We start from the raw sequence: 20,933 nt of genomic DNA, 5'->3' as shown, positions 1-20,933 counted from the left end.
CTAATTCAAATGAAGTGGTGATGGCATCATTTATGTCTGCTATAGCAACACCTTTGTAATGTATGGTCATCAGGGATATGGCATCAAGCTGATCACGGTAACATTGAGTGAACAGCTGACCCAAAGAGTCATAGAGCCTTTGCTATCATCTTTTATAATTCACGATTTCCCTATGTTGATATCTGCTGTGCTGAATCCCTCCATTACTTCTTTCTCAAATAATAATAAATTATTTTAATTTGCCCATACACTCAACTGTTATTTAATTACTGACTGCTTAGTCATATCTTAGTATGCTACGGGTCTCCATGATGATTTTCCATGCTTAATTACATGGCTGCATTTACACATTGGTGACGTGGTCACAGTTCAGTAATCACTCATTATCATTCTCGTTGGAAGACTGTACTTATGTTTTGTAATGAGAACTAAGATAAAATAAAAAAGGTTAGTTGTTGTGGCACTAGCAAAATGGATGGAATTCATATATTACATTTACAAATTACTCGTAAGGGATCTTATAATCATTTATCAATTGAGGAAAAATTCTGCTTGTTTCAAGATCTTGTAATGTCCTATGAAGGTGTTTGTCAAGTGTGGTGCAGTATCAGAAAGATGAATGGGTCCAGTCTTGATCTTTATTTTCGGCATTGTTTCCCACCAAGTTTCAGAAAGTTTGCAGTCCTTTAGCAGTTGTTTGATCTTTATTGCCTGATCCAAAATATTCCGGATATCACAATCAACTCTGTAGTCTTGTAAATAAACTTCATATTAGTGCACACTCCACAGCAGAGTGAAAATTTCATTCTGGAAACATCCCCCAGGCTGTAGCTATCCCATGTCTCCGCTATATCCTTTCTTACAGGAGTGCTAGTCTTGCAAGTTTTGCAGGAGAGCTTCTGTGAAGTTTGGAATGTAGGAGATTAGATACTGGTGGAAGTAAAGCTGTGAGAGCAGGTCTTGAGTCATGCTTGGATTGGATAGCTCAGTCAGTAGAGCACTTGGGTGCAAAAGGCAAAAGTCCCAAGTTTGAGTCTCGGTCTGGCACACAGTTTTAATCTGTCAGGAAGTTTCATATCATCACACACTCTGCTTCAGAGTGAAAATTTCAGACTGGAATAACCTTATTTCATTTTGAATTCATATTATGAAAATTGAGGTTACTAAACACTTTAAAGTATTTGCATTTCTATTTAAATAGTACTATTTGAGATATAAGAAAATAGGAAGACTGTATACATGAAAAAAATTTCATTTGGATGATGTATTTTGGAACTTTTGAAAACAAAGTGTCCCATATTTTGCTGCAAAGTCAGTAAGATCGTTGGCTAAAACCATACAGACTGATATAAAGTCTGAGTGAGAACTATTTAAAAAATTCTGAGCCTAACTTTTTACAGCAAGTGGTTTTGATCTGCAGTATTGCAAACACCAAGAAAGTTTTAGTGATTATGCTTTAAATGTTTCAGTTACTTTTGAGTCTCTAAATAATTCTTCATTATAGCACTTTAACTCCATGTCTGTAACGCAGATGCTGCAATAATGAAGAGCTCTTTAATGAAAAATATGTAATCTCTGATCTAATCTCTGGAAGTGTAAGAATTCTTTGGGATTTAAATTATATCATTATGAATCCTGAAACAGTCCAAGCCAATTTTTATGTATTTTACATTTATTTCTGGTGACCGGTTTGATTAAACCATTTTCAACGAAATTCGTAATGAGACGTTAGTGGACTCTTTGCATTTGGGTCAAAAAAAGATTTCCCCAAAATCAGTCACCAGAAATAAATTAAAAAAAAGGCTTGGACTGTTTTAAGATTCATTTTTCATAATCAGTTGCTTAAGTTCCATAAACACTGAGTCAAAAAGTATATCAAAATTACTTAATAAACAAGTGATACTATTTTACAATTAAATTCATTGTTGTCTTTAGAAAGTGGAGGAAAAAGTTGAGAAAAAGAAAGAACAAAAAGTGCCAGAAAAGAAGGCTGAGGCAATAAAGAAAGTGGAGCCACAGAAGGTAATTCAATATTCAGCTCCAGTTTCTGTTCAATTTTGTGCGTAAAAAATACTTTTTCCTTAAATGCAACAAATCAACAGATTTTAATACAGTGCTTTACAGCAGTAATTCAATTCTTCTTACTGCTACTGTCGCTCCAGTGTGAAAATTAATATTTGAGTTACCTTTCTGCTTGTTATTCTGAGGGGCTATTGGTCATGGTTTCTGTTTGTTTCTTTCTTCTTATTAAAAGGTTGATATAATCTTGACAACACTTCATGCTTCTTTCTGCATTCACCTGGATCAAGCTCTGCGTTTCCTCTCTCTGATTCATATTTCTGATATTATGTTCTGTACATTATTTTTAAATATTTTTGCTTGGGATATTTTTTTGAATGCTTTAAAATTCTTGTACGTATAGTTGTTTCATGTAGTCTGCAGTTGTTTCATATACCTTATGTTCAAAATATGTTTTAAAGAATAAGTTTGTCTCATTTTATTAGATCAGAGTAATATCTTTCTAACATGACATTTTCAGTCCCAGTTTATTTTCAGAAATCTGAACCCTGTCAAAAGTCACATAATACTTTCCTTTGGTTATAAGACATAGTACAGAACAAAGTTCATGTCCTCCATTATATCAAGTCACAAAGAGTGATGGTATTTCCTCTATTGCATTAAATATGTGCTGTATTGGTACAATAATCAAAGCACAATCCTCTATTCTGAGGTTTTGTTGTGTATCTATTGACCTTTACATCATTAGGACACTAAACCCCAACTCTCCTTCCTTTTATAAGAGATCAGGATCAAATTCATGTGGAAAAATAATTATTACTGCAAATGTTATCACATTTTTGAGTATTTATCTAAACTATGTCAAAAAATAAAGTAGTTATTACATTGACCTTTACCAATAGTCCAGGCAGACATATAGAAATCTATTAGCGGATTGACTTTTCATAGTCAGATATTCATTTTCTTAGAGCTTCTTCATGGAAAATTATTTGTGTCATGAAGAAGAAAAGAGAAATGGGTGACTGCTTTTGTTTCAAGTCACTCCTTCTGTCTCTCTCCAGATCTGTATTCCTGATTCATGCCATCACTATGTTAACTTTTCCAGATTTCTCCAGTTTTTCTGTTTGTCACTGTGCCTGTTTAATGAAACACAAATGAACATCTGTTACCGAAAGCTAGAGTGCCTATCAACTTCCTGTGTGTTAGTACCTTCACTACTTTCCCTACTTGTTGATGAGAAGAACAGTCTTTATTTATCTTTAACCAAGTTTAAACCACAATTTCACATTAGCTGTTATATTTATTTGTGGGTAGAACAAAAATAAATTTTCTACATGTTTAATGTTCTGACTAGCCCTTCTTACTGTTACAACACTTTGAAACCTGGCTTGAGAAACTATCTGTCTTTGCTTTTATTTTTTACCTGACAAAATTACTCCATAGTTAAATACTCTTTCAAATTATGTGTGGCCATCAATTAACATGATGATTTAATTTAGAACATTTGTGCCCTATATAACAGCTGATTTTATTTTTCCATACTAAAGTAATTTGCAACAGATGTGCAACACGTATCGTAAGGAACCAAACAATAAGTTGATACTGTGTGTGTGTGTGTGTGTGTGTGTGTGTGAGAGAGAGAGAGAGAGAGAGAGAGAGAGAGAGAGAGAGAGAGAGAGGGTGTGCGCACATGCTATTTATTATAAATTAAGTTATATAGTTTTTAACAGCACTTGAAAGTTAATGAGATGAGTAAAGTGTTATGAAGCTTGTTGAAGTTTGCAATGAAACTTTAATGGAAAAAATAGCAGGAATGCCCTAAAAGGCAGCTAAGGATGTGACCATAATAATGGTTCTGCCTTGTCATGCAATGTTTACAAGGAATTGGATGTAATACTGCACTGGATCACAATCTTTGCCTTTATTTGTGCAATATTGTGCACCTTTCATGTGAAAAGTTTTGCTGTAAACTTTAACAAACTTTATATCAATGTGCTCTTCATAAGGGTTCTGTTTACAAAAACCCATTGGGCGTAAAAGTTTTGTAAAAACCTTGGTTTTGTGTCTTAAAGTAGTTACAAAATATTAGGTATACCTATGTTACACGGAGGTCCTTTATATGGAACTCATATCCATAAGTGAAGGTAATTTTGAAATTCACAGATAAACATAGCATCATGGCAACAATATACACACTAAACCAGGGTGCCACAACACAGAAATGAGACATGCATGACACTATTACAATACTGCTTAGTTTGCCTGCTACAGTCCGTACTGGCAAATATTGTGTGCATCATTATAAGAGTTACTTGTGTGCATTTAACACATGATATCTGATTTGTAGGGAAGCAGAAAGGCGTAGTAAACACATTTGGATTATATTATGTATGAGTGAATCACTGACAGATAAATGGCTTCCCACAATCATTGCAGGATAATATGGTAGCTGAATTGGTCCTAATGTCATTTCATAGCTGTGGAGAAAATTCCAGGAGAGGAAAACCTTCAACTGATATATGGATATAGTAGACCGTATGCTACAACCTAATGGCAAGGTCATTATCTCAATTTACTGTAGGTGTTCCATTTGGTGTGTGGTAATAGGTCCCTCTATCTTTGTGATAAATATCATTCTGCACTTGCAACTGACCTTGTAGTTGGGCATATGAAGCTTGGGAGATGTATCCTCCTTATAGCCAAACACATATTTGATTCTCTTATTTGTTTGGTAGAACAACTTAATGTCCACAAAAATAAAAACTTTTCCTACACATTTGCAGACTCCTTACACACATGGTAAGAGATTGTTTAGGCTTTATTTTGCATTACCAAAATGTGATGTATAGTTCTAGTCTCATTGGTATTGGCTCTGAAAGTAGATGATAGTGTCTGCAATTCTGCCTTCAAATGTCATATGACAACTGACTCAGTGTGCCCTCTTTTTCAACATGTGCAGTGTAGAATTCTTCTGGTGAGGGTGATGGTGAGATGTGCGTGGCGAGGGTGATGGTGAGATGTGGAGTACTGGTACCTGTCAGTAGTGGTGTGTTTCCAGTAAACTCTGTGGCATTGTTAGCCAGTCAGGCTTTTTGTACACATTCACATTGAGAACAAGAAAATGTGATTATGTTGGTAGTTATTTAGTTCCACTTCACCATTGGACAGATGACAAAGATATTATCTGTATACTGAAAACAACATTTATGGTACTGTTATGCAGTCTGAATATCACAATAAAGGTGCCTGCTGTAACTGATGATAGTAGGGATCTCACAACTACACCATCAATCTCTTCATGGAACTATCCTTTCCACTTGAGGTGTATGGTTGCAAGACAATAATGCTTGTGCTTACAAATGTCAGGTGCCATACATCGCTGTAAAATACTGATGCTTTTTCACTTGTAAATTCAATAATAGCAGGTTTTAAATTGAAAAATCGCAGCAGGGATGCCTCTCGAGTTAATCAATGTACTTTGCAGTAATATAGAAAATCTCTATGTATCTCATTCAGTTCCATCAAAAACTGTTGCAAGTGACAGTGGAATAATGTGTGAGACTTCAGGAATTTTACTATTCAACCATCAATTCCATCATGTGCTCCATTTTAACAAATTTATCAACAAGTACTTCTTGATGTACAGAACAATGAACCCCGTCTGTCAATCACTGTAATTTTTTGCTCTTTTGTTGTCAACTAAATTTTTAAATCTTTCTGCACAGTGTTGTAAAGTCGTTTCATAGCAGATTTGTGGTACCTGTTGATTATGTGTCTGCATCCCTATCATCCGTCTCTTCTGCCACTCCTATTCATTTGCAAAGGTCTTTGATGACAGATCACTAGACTACCTCTTTTTGTGCAACCAGCCACTGAACCTATGAACATCTTTCATAGCCTGAAGTGGATTATTCCACTGTCAGTTGCAACAGTTTTCGATGCAACTGAATGAGATGTATAGAGATTTTATATATTATTACAAAGTACATTGATAATTGAATTTACAAGTGAAAACAGACTGCAGAAACTAAAGTTAGAACATCCAGAATGGATTGCAGACCTCACATTTTATGTTAATTGTGTGCCCACTGCCCACAGTAAGACACTGCAAGATGCAAAATGACGTATTTCTGATTTGATGGAGATGCATTTAAAAAGAAAATCACATTATAGAAGGGATAAATTCTGACAAAAAATACATTCCAGTTCCCTAAGCTCACTGGCTTTAAAAAAATATGGGCGTTTCAAAGAATTCATTATGGCCTTAAAAAAATTACAAGGATAATTTTCTATACATTTTGAGGCCATTTCCAGTCTTATTTTCGAGCAGTTTTTGAGACTGTTTGCCATTTCAGTTGAAAGTGTCCGTGTCCATGTGCAGATAGCATGATTGATTGATCTGCTGTGTAAGTTCAATGTCTACCTTGGTTTCTTCAGGTAGAGTTTCCAGGCCTCCATAATGAGGTTGCAAAAGTGCTACAATATTTCAATTAATAGATATGTGTGAAAGCTGTTTTTTTTCAGTTATGAAACTAAATAAGTCACTGTTATGTGGCAACTTGAATGCAAATATCTGTGAAATTCTCTGTGTCTGTCCATATGCTGACAGTTTGTACCAGATAAAAATTGTGCCTTCAGCATGCCAAAAGTAATTAAATAATACTGAACATTTCTTTAATTTGTGATCTATATTGTTGAGAAATATTAAATATGAAACCAAATCATATGCAGTGTGACTGCATTGCCATCTAAATACGGCATGTTTGGGTTTTCTCCCTCTTCCCCCTCTTCAAGCTCTGACAGCATGGCATGGCATTGGGGGAAGGGTGCAGCCAGTCTGAGCACTATGGCACGTGAGCCAGAGAATGGCTTGCCAGTTGAATTCTTGGCTGCCCCGGCTCTACAGGGTGTCAGCCCCCTCTCAACCTAACCCTATCCAGTCATCTAACCAATAATCAAGTTCTTTAACATTTTTGACGTTATTGTGACTTCTAATTGTGGAAGGTTTTTACACCTGGGTCCAGTTGTATAAAGCAGCCTCAATCTCAACAGGTTGACACCCTACAGACCTCCATATTTGGCCACCATGACGCAACTCAGAAAAATTGGGTCTGACCCTGTAGCCATTAGCTGACAGATTTTGAAACCTGCTGGTCAAAGCCAACAGGCATGTGGAGCAGTGCTGCTGCAATGGTCTCCAATTTCCCATGAGAAAAGCACAGGATCCTTACACTAATAGGTGGGTCTCCACTTACCAGTTCTATCTACTTTCTGGCCCAGGTTCCCCCTTGCCAGAAAAAGCCAAGAATCTCACCTCATAGATCCAAACCAACACCAAAGCTTTTCAGGCCAAGCAGAAAAGACAAATCAGGTAATCTCACATTGTCTGCCTTCTCGCAGTTTCCACCCTGTGTCCATAATTGGCTGCTTGACCTTGGACTGTTGGGACAAAAAAGTTGATCCCTCACCTGTCCAGCACATAGGGGGTATACATGCCCTGTTCATCAAATGGTTTTGGAATAAATGATGCAGAGAAAGCAGTTGGATGCTAAGCTTCCACCAATTACTTCAGGGCCTCTTAGTCCAGAGACAATTATTGAGGCTTGAAGCAACATCCTAATTCGTGGTCAACTATCTAGGTGCAAGCACCCAATGGGTGTCTGTAATCGGACACTTGTGCTATACCTGGTTGCACAAGGTAATACTCTCACCACACTCTTGTATGCTTGAACTGGGACAGAAGGATTCACTGATGTTGCTCTGCTGTACATTGGACTTGCATAAGCATATCTAGGAGCATACACAGCTCTAACTAGAAATCTAGACCCAGTGATGTTTTTGACAACTGATAACTGGAGATGGCGAAATTTCATTATATAAGCTCTGAAGTGACATTGACCTTGTAGTAAACCTGATGTTGAAGACATCTTGCAACAATGCTCAAAACACTGGGATATATAATTACATGATGATGTCACATACCTTGAAAAGTTTTATTGTTTTAGATGCTGTGCTTTGTTACATCTATCTCTAAGATACCTTAAATTATGGATATGAATGTTCATTTGTGAGGATATGCCAGGTTCAAGATATTTACTGTAATGTTGGACAAATCCCACATGCCATATAATTTGAGAAGCACACAAACAGATAATTATGTATGCAATGAAAGGACATTTAATTATAATTGTGTATGTGAGTAGTGAAATGAGATTTAATAATATTTCTATGTATATGTTCAATAGACTTTCTGTTTGAAGATCAGTTTTCAGTTCTTATATTTATCTGTTGAGTACTAAATATATTGCATTGAAAGGTTAAAGTGCTGGTGAATTTGATACATACCAGTACATTACCACAAGAGTTGCTTCTTAAGTTTTGGCCTCAGGTGTATTATTAATTTTTTTTTCTAGCATTTATGTGATGCAGGCAACCATATTGCTTTTACTGACCTATGACTTTTATGGTCATCCCAGTATGTAACCATTGTCTGCATAAACTCTCAACATAACTATAATTTTAAAAAAAAGACTCGGTGGGTAATGAAAAGTAATATATTCTTCAGTCAGTAAATAGAGGAAATACATTGTTCAGAATATACTGTATTATATCAGTTTCCTGATACTTACAAACCATACCAAAAGATAGTAAAATATAGTGTGTTGCTAATTAATACTTTTAGTTCTTTCTAAAATTTATGAAGTTCTGAAATTATTTTTACTGAGTTTGGCCATAAAGCAATGAAACTCTCCGGCAGAGCAATGTGTGTGTGTGTGTGTGTGTGTGAATGTGTGTGTGTGTGTGTGTGTGTGTGTGTGTGGAGCATTCACTGGAGCAGCACTATGCAATTAAATTGTGCTTTCACTTGGGCGAAACTGCTTCCAACACATTTTCTTTGGCTAAGGAGGCTTGCAAAGATGAATGCCTGTCAAGGACCCAGGCTGTACAGGAGTTCGAGAACAGACAGCATTTGTTAAAGACACGGAGCAATCTGGATGATGTGCAGCGAGTGGTTTGGACAAAATTGTGGCCAAAATTGGGAAAAAGTACAAGACTTTGAACTTCCAGGAGAAACTGTCAATGACATTTTGTACAAAGAAGTCCTTGCACAGCTCCACAGAGCCTTTAAATGGAAATGACCAGAGCTTGCTGATTGCTGGAAATTCCACCACAACAATGCTCAAGTCCACACCACCTTTGTTGTGACTGCCTGCCTGGGCCAGAAAGGGGTTGCAACCTTGCAGCAGCCACCGTACAGCCCCAATATGAGTGCACCAGACTTTTTTCTGTTCCCAAGGCTCAAGAGAAGCCTGAAATGTCACCATTTCAGTGATTTTCCTGCCATCCACAGGCAGTCACAGAGTCTCTGAAAGAGGCGACACCAACTGACTTCTGTCGAGCCTTTGCAGTTTGGTAATCGCATTGAAAGCAGTGTATTGATACTCAAGGAGACTATTTTGAAAAATTTTAACAATATGTACTGTTCGGATCAATATATATAACTTTTTTTTTCACCAGACCCAGTCTCACTACTTTACAGACAAACCCTGTATTTCCTTAGGAAATGCACTAAAAAGATTTTTCACCTAATACAATGCACTTTTTTGATACATAGCTTTTTTGTGTTTGTTTATGAAAATTGTCAATATTTCTTGTTTCCAAGCTATGTAGTTGACCGTTTATAAATATAGAAAAATGCTGAGGTCATTATTTCTTTGAAAATATATGTACGTGATTCTCTCGGTGTGACCCATCTGATGATTCTTATTTCTCTTCTTTAAAGTATATATGAGTCTTTAGCCAGACTGGTATTCCACCAAAACACTGTGCCCTATCATAATATGCTATGCATGAATGCAAAATAGTACACAGCACTGTATCAGTACTACAGAAATATTTAAGCATTCTTAAAACATAACAATACAGACATAATTTTTGTTGTTTAACAATTACGTACATTTCTCCAGCCTTAAATGTTCACCCAACCACATTTTTCAAAATTTTAATGTGAGTTGTTTGCCAGATCTGAACACTGCCCAAGGTTTACTGTTAAATTGGTTCCTAGTTTGTTCATCATATGGCTGAAGTTAATCCTTTTTTCATTTACAATCAGTCTTTTGTGCCTAAGCCATTGTTGGCTTCTTCTGTTGCCACTGTGGCACTTTCCTGTAAGTCAGATTCATTCATTTCCTGTTAAACAGACTGGTGTCATCTGCAAACAATATTGTACTTGCTGCTGATATAGAGCTTGGCATGTCATTTGTAAATATATGGCTTTCCATTAAAATTGCAACACCATGGCATGCAACTTGGATACACAGTAGATTAGCATTTCAGCACAATTGCACAAAGTAGGGAAGGATAATGCCATCTACATTCTGTATATAAGGAAAGATTACACAGCAGGTATCTTGTGCAAAAATAACATTTGAATGTTGTTTGTTTGCAAGAAGATCATGATAATCCTTATGTAAGAATGAGAAAGTCTACCAGCATGCCAGAATTTGACAGCAGCAGGATCATGGCCTGTGTTGATTGCTGTTTGTTGTTCCACAATAATGCTGCTTGTGTTGGTTGGTCCTATTACTGTCATGTGAATATGCAATTAATAGGTACAGGAGGAACATACTCATTGCCATGCTTAACCTTAGCAACCCCGCATGACTAGCACTCGAGAGGACAGGTGTATTATTCACTCAACCATGTATGATTATGCAGCCTTGCCACATACCCTGAGTCAGGAAATGGGCTTGTTTATAGCATGACAAGTATGCATACAGACAGTGCAATGGTGCCTGGAGCACTAGGAGCTGTCTGCTCAGCAACCATTGTTATGGCTTCCCTTGATGTGGCATCAAATTGAGGCTCGCTGAGAGTAGTGCACTCGATGATCCAATGGATGACCAGCACATCAAAGTCCTCCGATCGGTCCTCATTGGTGGCAAACCCAGTTACTGCTTGCACTGAGGCCGACCCCTCACCTGTGGTCGAGTGGGAGGTCGCCCCGGGGCGAAGCAGCCGGCGAAAGACTTCCCAGGTGGCCGCACGTAAGACCTCCCTGGTTTGTCTGACAAACAGGTCCAGGTGCTGTCTGTGGCTGACACTGTCACTGAGCCATATGCTGTCGCCTGTCTTGTTTCAGAGGAAACCACTCAGCCTGCAAGATCCGGGCAATTGCAGAGGGTGGAATTATTGGCAGTAGGGAGCTCCAATGCTAAGCCCATTATGGGGACCCTTAGGGACTTGACTCACAAGGATGGTAAGAAAACCAATGTGCGCTCCATGTGCATACTGGCTGGAGTCATTCCAGATGTGGAAAGGGTCCTCCCGGATACCATGAAGAGCACAGGGTGCAGCCAACTGCAGGTGGTTGCTCACGTCAGTGCCAATGATGTGTGTCACTTTGGATCAGAAGATATTCTCTCTGGTTTTGAGCGGATAACAGAAGTGGTGAAGGCTGCCAGTCTTCCTTGCAAGATGAAAGCAGAGCTGACCATTTGCAGCATTAGTCGACAGGACCGATTGTGGACCTCTGGTACAGAGCTGAGTGGTGGGTCTGAATCAGAGGCTCAGACGGTTCTGCGACCGTGTAGGCTGCAGATTACTTACACAGTTGCTGAAAGGTTCAAAGAAAATTCGAGTTTGATTTCAAACACGTACCCGACTCATAAAATAATAGTTGGTGGTGACTTTAATTTACCCTCGATATGTTGGCAAAAATACATGTTTAATTCTGGAGGTACGCTTAAAATATCATCTGAAATTGTGCTAAACGCATTCTCTGAAAATTATTTCGAGCAGTTAGTTCATGAGCCCATGCGAATAGTAAACAGTTGTGAAAACACACTTGTCCTGTTAGCAATAAATAATCCTGAGTTAATAACGAGTGAGACTGAATATTGTAATCCTCAAGTCCTTGAAAAATAAGCAAAAAATATACCTATTCAAAAAAGCAGATAAAAATTCACTTGATGCCTTCCTGAGAGACAATCTCCACTAATTCCAAATTAATAATATAAGTGTAGACCAGATGTGGCTTAAATTCAAAGAAATAGTATTGGCAGCAGTTGAGAGATTTATACCAAATAAATTAACAAACGACAGAGCTGATCCTCCTTGGTACACAAAACGGGTTAGAACACTGTTGCAGAAACAACAAAAGAAACATGTCAAATTTAAACAGACGCAAAATCCCCAAGATTGGTGATCCTTTACAGAAGCTCAAAATCTGGTGCAGAGTTCAATGCAAGATGCTTATAACAGTTTCCACAACGAAACTTTGTCTTGAAACCTGGCAGAAAATCCAAAGAGATTCTGGTCATATGTGAAGTATGTTAGCGGCAAGAAACAATCAATGCATTCTCTGCGCTATAACAATGGAGATACTATTGAAGACAGTGCTGCCAAAGCAGAGTTACTAAACACAGCCTTCCAAAATGCCTTCACAAAAGAAGACGAAGTAAATATTTCAGAACTTGAATCGAGAACAGCTTCCAACATGAGTAACGTAGAAGTAAATATCTTCGGAGTAGTGAAGCAATCAAATCACTTAATAAAAGCAAGTCTTCTGGTCCAGACTGTATACCAATTAGGTTCCTTTCCGAGTATGCTGATGCATTAGCTCCATACTTAACAATCATATACAACCGTTCGCTTGACGAAAGATCTGTACCCAAAGACAGGTCACACCTATATTCGAGAAAGGTAGTAGGAGTGATCCACTAAATTACAGGCCCATATCATTAACGTCGATATGCAGCAGGATTTTAGAATATATATTGTGTTCGAACAATATGAATTACCTCGAAGGAAACGGTCTATTGACACAGTCAACATGGGTTTAGAAAACATTGTTCGTGTGAAACACAACTAGCTATTTATTCACATGAAGTGCTGAGTGCTATTGACAAGGGATTTCAGATCGATTCCGTATTCCTGGATTTCCGGAAGGCTTTTGACACTGTACCACAAAAGTGGCTCGTAGTGAAATTGCATGCTTATGGAATATCGTCTAAGTTATGTGACTGGATTTGTGATTTTCTGTCAGAGAGGTCACAGCTCGTAGTAATTGACGGAAAGTCATAGAGTAAAACAGAAGTGATTTCAGGTTTTCCCCAAGGTAGTGTTATAAGCCCTTTGCTGGTCCTTATCTATATAAACGATTTGGGAGACAATCTGAGCAGCCGTCTTCGGTTGTTTGCAGATGACACTGTCGTTTATCGACTAATAAAGTCATCAGAAGATCAAAACAAACTGCAAAACGGTTTAGAAAAAATATCTGAATGGTGCGAAAAGTGGCAGTTGAGCCTAAATAACGAAAAGTGTGAGGTCATCCACATGACTGCTAAAAGGAACTCGTTAAACTTCAGTTACACGATTAATCAGTCTAATGTAAAGGCCGTAAATTCAACTAAATACCTAGGTATTACAATTACGAACAACTTAAGTTGGAAAGAACACATAGAAAATATTGTGGGCAAGTCTAACCAAAGGCTGTGTTTTGTTGGCAGGACACTTAGAAAATGTAACAGACCTACTAAGGAGACTGCCTACACTACACTTTTCCGTCCTTTTTTAGAATACTGCTGCACGGTGTGGGATCCTTACCAGATGGGACTGACGGAGTACATCAAAAAAGTTCAAAGAAAGGCAGCACATTTTGTATTATTGTGAAATATGGGAGAGAGTGTCACAGAAATGATGCAGGATTTGGGCTGGAAATCAACAAAAGAAAGGCGTTTTTCGTTGCAAAGGAATCTTCTCACGAAATTCCAATCATCAATTTTCTCCTCCGAATGCGAAAATATTTTGTTGACACCGACCTACATAGTGAGAAACGATCACCACGATCAAATAAGGGAAATCAGAGCTCGTACAGAAAGATATAGGTATTCATTCATTCCACGCACTATACGAGATTGGAATAATAGAGAATTGTGAAGGTGGTTCGATGAACCCTCTGCCAGGCACTTAAATGTGATTTGCAGAGTATCCATGTAGATGTAGATGACAACACTGAACAAATGAATGGCAAGATGTCATTTCAGATGAGTCTCAGTTCTGTGTACAGTATCATGATGAATGCATGGCAGCTCCAAGGAGAATGTAGTGAGATTGCATTTTTAATGTCATGGGCACAGCAGCTGTCATGATGATGTGAGTTGCCTTTGGGTGAAAAACACACTAACTTGTTCTAGCTGGCACCTGTGGCCAATCTTTGAGGTCTCCATAATGTTATCTTTCAACAAGTTAACAGAAGACCATGTTTTCCGTGTTGTCCTTACCTATCTTGTGGCAGTGTGTGCTCAACTGTTGCTCTGTCGAGAATGTTATCCAGATCTCTCACCTGTTGATAATATCTGCTTGTGGGTTGTCGAGTGACTTGCATGCCACCACTTGCCGACCACATAAGATTAATGGAATCTGGCAAAGAGCTGTACCAGCTTGGAATGGCATTACCCCTGTCTGTCATCCAAGCTTAGTTTGACCTGATGCCCAGCTGGGCAAGAGCCAGTTTTGCTACTGGCAATGACACCCCTGTGTATTTAATTTCATATCCTGTATAAACCCAAATAAGCTTCAAATTTAATCATGGAATCTTCTTCTGTATTGTACATCCATAAGCAATAAAGTTACATTATTTGTTATCCTTCCTGATGTAATTTTAATGGCCAACGGTGTATTAAGAAAAAAACGAAGGTCTCTTCGCAGAGCTGATGATTAAACTCTATCTATAAGTTGTATATCTGCCTGTTGAAGTCTGTTAGAAAGATAATATTTAAACAAGTCATATCCTGCTCCATGGGTCTTCTAGAAATATAGTTTCTGGAGTGTAAAATTGTAGTCAGTGACATCAAATATCTTACATCCCAAAACAGGCCACAATTTACACAGTTTAATTCATTACTATCTATGGAGTATATGATTAATTTGTAGCAGATTTTGCTTCAGTTGTGGGAGAATTATCTTTTTACACAGATTCTACTGGCATAGTTGTAGGATCTGAAACAACAGCAACTACACATTGTTTATAATTAACAGTTTTCAGCATGCAGTTAATTTTTTGGCCCAATAAATTTTTGCCCCTTCTGTTAAATTGTATTCCATGACTTTTTGGCAAAGTCTTTGAATGGATTCCATGCTTACAAAATATATATTTGATAAACCTTTCACATCCTGAAGTATTGTCTGTTGACTTATCTCTGTATTCATATTCACACATGATGAATTCAGGAGGATATGTCTGTGTGGAATTTTGACTACAATAGTAACATAATGTATTGTGAACAGTAGGTATTCCCCTTATTTACTGATTGAAAAATATATTTAAGTCCACTACCCAGTGTGTTCAGCACTTTATTTACCAATAAAAATTGACATTTGTGTTGAATAAAATGTATTAGAGTATATTACAAGGTTTTGGCAAATGTATAGCATATTTCATCTGTAATTAATCGTATGAAGGTAAAAAATGTCAGCTATTGGTGTTGTTCTAATGATATCAACCTCATGTAGATTTATTTGTGAAGTATGTAATTAATGCTATGGCTCTCGGAAATGTTTTATCGGTTTGATCAATAATCGCCAAATCCTGAACACATACTTTTAATGTAATGTGATGCTTAATAATAAGTATGCTGAAACATGCTGGAAGATTAAAAATGTGTACCATACTGGGTTTGAGTTCTGAAAACGGTGCATACTTTGCTGCAGAGTGAAAGATTCACTCTGAGAACATGCAGGATGTTAGTATGTACTGTTTTAGATGTTTTTAATCAATGTTCTGTGTATCTTTTCTGTTGTTACATTAAATATACTTCTAGTGCGTAAATGTACTAGCAGTATGTTTCACAGCTATTCTGTTATAATATTTTTCAGTTCGTTGTCAGATATTACAAAAATATTCGTAAGAATCATAATGTAATGATATCTTCACAGGTTTCTTGCTGTATTAGATCAGAGTGCAAGTATGACATTTTGGAAACACTACTCTCTCCCTTTATATCTTCTGGTAAAGTGCCAGTGTATCATTGACCACATCCTCATACAGGTACTGCAGCGGGCATTTAAATCTTGCAACAGGTGCTTCACAAGAGTTAAACAGTGGCCTGGCCAGTCCTTTATACAGCTGGCAATTCACACACACTATCCACCACTTCCCTGTGCAATGCACCCCACTGAGTCTGCCATCTTATTTCTTCAAAGGTTGGTTATTTAGCTGGTCTGAGGGCAAAACACTTACCTTGGTTAACAAATTTATCAACAGTTCTATGTTGATTGCCTTTTTAAAAATGCTTTCACAGAAACCATTAGCTGAGCAGCTGACAGTTATCTTTTTGAAACTGAATGTGTGCTTTTCCATTAAGCTGTGCTCAGTCAGTGCATATTTATTGTCCTGCCTTAACCTTATGTTATATATGTTTACAGTGCAACACAAGGATAGACAGTGCTGCATTTGTCTGATGTAAGACTTCCAGGGTTTGCATGGAATATGATATATGCCCTGAAGCTTCCTTATATTTGCAAGTTTTCGAAATATGTGCCTAACACCTTTCTTAGGCAGAGTTTGGCCAATTCTTGTGGAGGCTGCACCAACTTTTCTCTTTCATTGTTTGCTCCTTCTTTACTTTTGTCATTGTGTCTCTGTGCCCCCAGAGTCTTCTTAATTTCATCATGTCTGTCGTCAAAGGAAGCAAAAGTCTTTTTTAGATGGTCCAGTGTCATCAATACATTGCAGTTATCACAAACGACATTTGCTCTGGGCACCAGGGCTGTCAGACAAGAGTATCACTGTCCTGGATAATTGCAGCTAGTTGCTGGAAGATACAGGATTTGTGAGTGGTTTCCTGTAAAATCTATGCCTCAGAGTGCCATCAGGTTTCTTTTTTACATGGACATCCAAAAACCAGAGGCAGTTGTTCCCTCAACATTGGTGGTATAGCAACTATTTTGATGAATCTTGTTGAGGTGGTTGAAGAACTTGTCTAAAGAGCCCCTCTCATATTGCCACACTACGAATATGTTGTCAGTGTACCTGTAGTAGGTCTGTTCTTGGTGCAATCTTTTCAAATTCTTCCATGTAAAACTTTACCGTAACAGATGATGGAACCCCATGATTTTTTTCATAGTAGTTTCCATCACGTGTGAGATATGTTGTTGTTTTCTTGTTGACATCCCAAAAACTAGAGGTATATTGGTGACTTTTGGTGTCGGTTTATTGTTCACAACGGTTCCCCTCCAAAAGGCATGGGTTTTACTAGAACTACGTTTTGAACCTTGCATGCTCTGCCTATGAAAATTATCAAGCCCATATTTTGACCACCAGCAAAAATAAGGAATCTTTTGGGCAGTGTGGAAGATAATCTATGAATTTGTACTCTAGGGGCCTTCACATTCCATGCAAATGTGGATAATTTTATGTGGAACAACTGCAGCACTGTATCACATACATAGCAGTGAACATGTATGCAATATAGGACTTGGGAAGGCAGTTATTGAGGAGGCATTACTAAGGAGGCAGTCGAGATACAAATATTGATCAATCTTGTTAATGAAGATAAGAGTTTTGCCATCTCTGCTGCTTGGCATAGACTTTGATGCAATAAGGTGCATCATGCAGAGCTGTGGTGAGTGACACACTCGAGTTGCGAGCTACATGAACAGTCAGCTGGGCCGTTGTTAAACTGTTGTGGAGTAACTGTTACAAGATTTAAATGCTCGCCAGCAATACCTACATAAGGAGCTGGTCTGTGATACTCTAGCACTTTGCCAGAACATGGAAAGAGAAAGAGAGAAACGCCTTTCTGAAACATTTGTGGAAATGAAACTGTGAAGATTACATTGCATCGACACATCGCAAAAAACATTTACAGACACATGAATCATAATTTTTATACTTTTCCCTGTATAGAAGGACATATATGACTGCACATCATAGAACATTTTTGTTTATTTTGGCATAAGTTACAATTACCCTATTCTGTCAGCATGTTCTTATTCAGAACTGTGAAATCATTTTGATTTAATCACAGTCTGCACTCAGTAAATACTGATTTATGCTCACACTGACAACATAATTCACTGATATCTTTAGAAAACTGAGGAAATCATTGAGACAAAGACTGAGGAGAAACCACCAGAAAACAAAGTTGAACCAACAAAGAAATTGGAGCCTCTTAAGGTAATTCTGTGTATGACTTCAGTTACAATTGAGTAATACAATTTTATAATTCTCACTGACTCACTCTTACTCACAACAATGTGATGTAGATACAACAGAATCCAGACACTTCAAACAGTCCATTAGGGTCCGTTAGTGGAACTCGTAAGCATGTAGAATACATTGTTAGAGAGAAGCAGCTATTATAAACTCTTCTAGTATAATTAACTAACTATCTTTACTAATTATACATTCTTACATGATGGTGTATGATGCTTCAGAAGTGAGCTTGGCTAATAATTTTCTTTGGTGGCTGTGTTTTGAAGCTTGTTAAAGAAGACAGAGAAGCCCTTTGAACTCCTGACAAGAATACATGCTTATAGTCTAATTCCTTATTGTTTTCCTTAAATAAATACATGTATTTAGATTACTCTGTGGCTATACTTAAGTAGTCATTAAAAACACTGCAATTAACACAACATGTTATATCTTGTGACTACTATGTGTGCACTGAGTGTGGTGTCACTGTGTGTGCAGGTTTGACTCTGTTGCCAATTGTATCAGCATGGTCCAGCTGCTGGAGGCTGCCTGTAGGGGGTGTGCATGCAGTCTCCAGCACATTGTTACCAGTGACTCACACATATATATGCAACAAGCAGTGCTAACTAGCTCTCTTGTGTGCCTTTCCAGAGTGCCATTCCCATCAGTGTACTGTGTTGTGTTACGTGGTGATTAAAGGGAGGCTGTTTTCCATTGTAATTGAGGGCTTCATGAATAAAGTAATATTTGGGTTACTTTGGACTGGTCTCATGTAATACATAGTTATGACACAGTTGGTGACAAGGATGGTATCCAATTGTGTTGTAACTAAGTAGTACATGAGACCAGTCCAAAGTAACCCAAATATGGCTTTATTCATGAAGCACTCAACTACACTGGACAACAGAGCCAATGAATCCCTACATAACAAGACACAGTACACTGATATGAACAGCACACTGGAAGACACACAAGAGAGACGGATAGTGTTGTTCTGCGCATATATATGCGTGAGTTGCCAGTAGACGTTATGGTGGAGACCTAGCCCTGTGCACACCTTCCACAGGCAGCCTCCAGTGACTGGCCAGCACTGATACAGTTGACAACTGATTCAAACATGCATACGCAGCGACACTACACTAGTCACAGGATATAACACAACACAATGTGGGAATCAGATTGACAGACACATAAATTTTATACTATTCTTAGTATTAATAAATAAGCATACTGAATTTTATCACATTACTTTACTGCATATGTTAACTAATCAGTTTTAGCTTAAGTTCAGGTTTGATTTGCATGCATATTCCAGGAGTATTTGTATGTCTGAAAATGAATTTTACACAACAGTGATGTGGAGTTTATTGTGCCCATGAATATATTGTGATGCACAATTTCCTGTTAATGTGTGAATAAATATTTTTGTCTGTACCAGTGATTTAAAAATAAGGTGACACCATTATTTAAGAGTATCTATCCAAAATTTTCTGAAATGTATTAATTACAACAATTACTTTTTACTTGGTCTACAACATTACTTTCAGTCTAAACCTGGTTCCGTAAGCATGTGTATTTGCCAGAATTACTGTCACTTCTGAAATTATTCCTGATGATACTTTGTTAGAGCATTTTGCCTTTTCTACAGTTCTGCTTGCATTTTAGGAACTGTATCAAATCTTTTCCTCTTCAAACTGACTTTCCTCTTGGGGAAGAGAAAGAAGCTACATTGGTTGATACTTGATACATACAATGGGTTGGTAGCTGCTGGCATCTTACTTTTAGAAAATGAAACTTGCACAATGCACAACTTATCTGGACATGTGTTGTCATTATAGAGCACCCCCCTTGTTTCTGTGACTCATATCTGGACAACTTTGCCTTACATCCTCCCTGAAATACCTCAGAAAATTGTGATAGCATGCTTAATTAACTTATATTGACCCTGCACATTGCACCTTATGAATCATTGCCAATGCAGTACACAGACATGCCTGTGGAGTCTTTGTTTTGCATTAACACTACATGGAATGCAGATGTGAGTTATTAATAATACTAATGCAAGAAATGCATGTGGACAGAATCTGTGTAAATCACTGCACACTATCCTATACTGCCAGAGGGGAAACTGATTCTTAGTTTTCCTGTACAGCAGCTGTAGTGTTCTTCTGGGAAAAGCAACTTCCCCCACCACAAGTGCTGCTAGCATTTTCAGTTTACATACAGACTATACCTCCTCAGCATTTCTGGTTCAGTTCCCTTACGTGAATAGAAAAAATAACTTCACTGAACTTTAGTTTATATAGTGTAGTTATTTTCTTTTTATTAAATGAGTACTTATTTAAGTGAGCTATTATGTAAAAAAAGCTCAACAGTTGGAGCTGTCAGCTGTCTACCATATTCGAGAGCTTGTTCCAAATGTAACATGCTGTCAATACAATTCAGTAATGTCAGTTTCATTGTCTCGACTATCACTGTCTGGAATAATTTTCACAGCATGAGGGGTATGAAAAGCCTCACACCAATCTCTGCTCTCCCAATATCTGAAGAGGCCCAGAGGCTGAAATTGTCGCCCTCTGCAACAGAGGTAGGTCACCAAGCTATTAAAGAACTCCAAAATTTCGACATAAGTCAAGCAGTGCATTACAGCATATTACTGTTCTAAACATGAACATGATCAGTCCCATTCCATCAGACATATTCATACCCATCTTCG

The 20,933-nt window shown here is 37.7% G+C and overlaps 1 protein-coding gene across 33 annotated transcripts in view; it reads left to right on the top strand.

Moving 5' to 3' along the window:
* Nucleotides 1-20,933, top strand: part of LOC126183349 (twitchin) — a 521,808-nt gene that overhangs the window by 143,436 nt on the left and 357,439 nt on the right. For 17 of the 33 annotated variants that reach the window (XM_049925263.1, XM_049925234.1, XM_049925250.1 and 14 more), the window contains 2 exons: nt 1,936-2,022; nt 18,113-18,199. The exons of 8 other annotated variants lie outside the window; for them this stretch is intronic. In XM_049925263.1, coding sequence (XP_049781220.1) covers nt 1,936-2,022; nt 18,113-18,199 — 174 coding nt within the window. The remainder of the gene's footprint in view (nt 1-1,935; nt 2,023-18,112; nt 18,200-20,933) is intronic. 8 more of the 33 variants (XM_049925258.1, XM_049925255.1, XM_049925252.1 and 5 more) reach the window with 2 other exon arrangements.

The sequence above is a fragment of the Schistocerca cancellata genome, chromosome 4 (assembly GCF_023864275.1).
Source record: "Schistocerca cancellata isolate TAMUIC-IGC-003103 chromosome 4, iqSchCanc2.1, whole genome shotgun sequence".
Taxonomy (NCBI): domain Eukaryota; kingdom Metazoa; phylum Arthropoda; class Insecta; order Orthoptera; family Acrididae; genus Schistocerca; species Schistocerca cancellata.
This window is presented reverse-complemented; position numbering and strand designations above follow the sequence as displayed.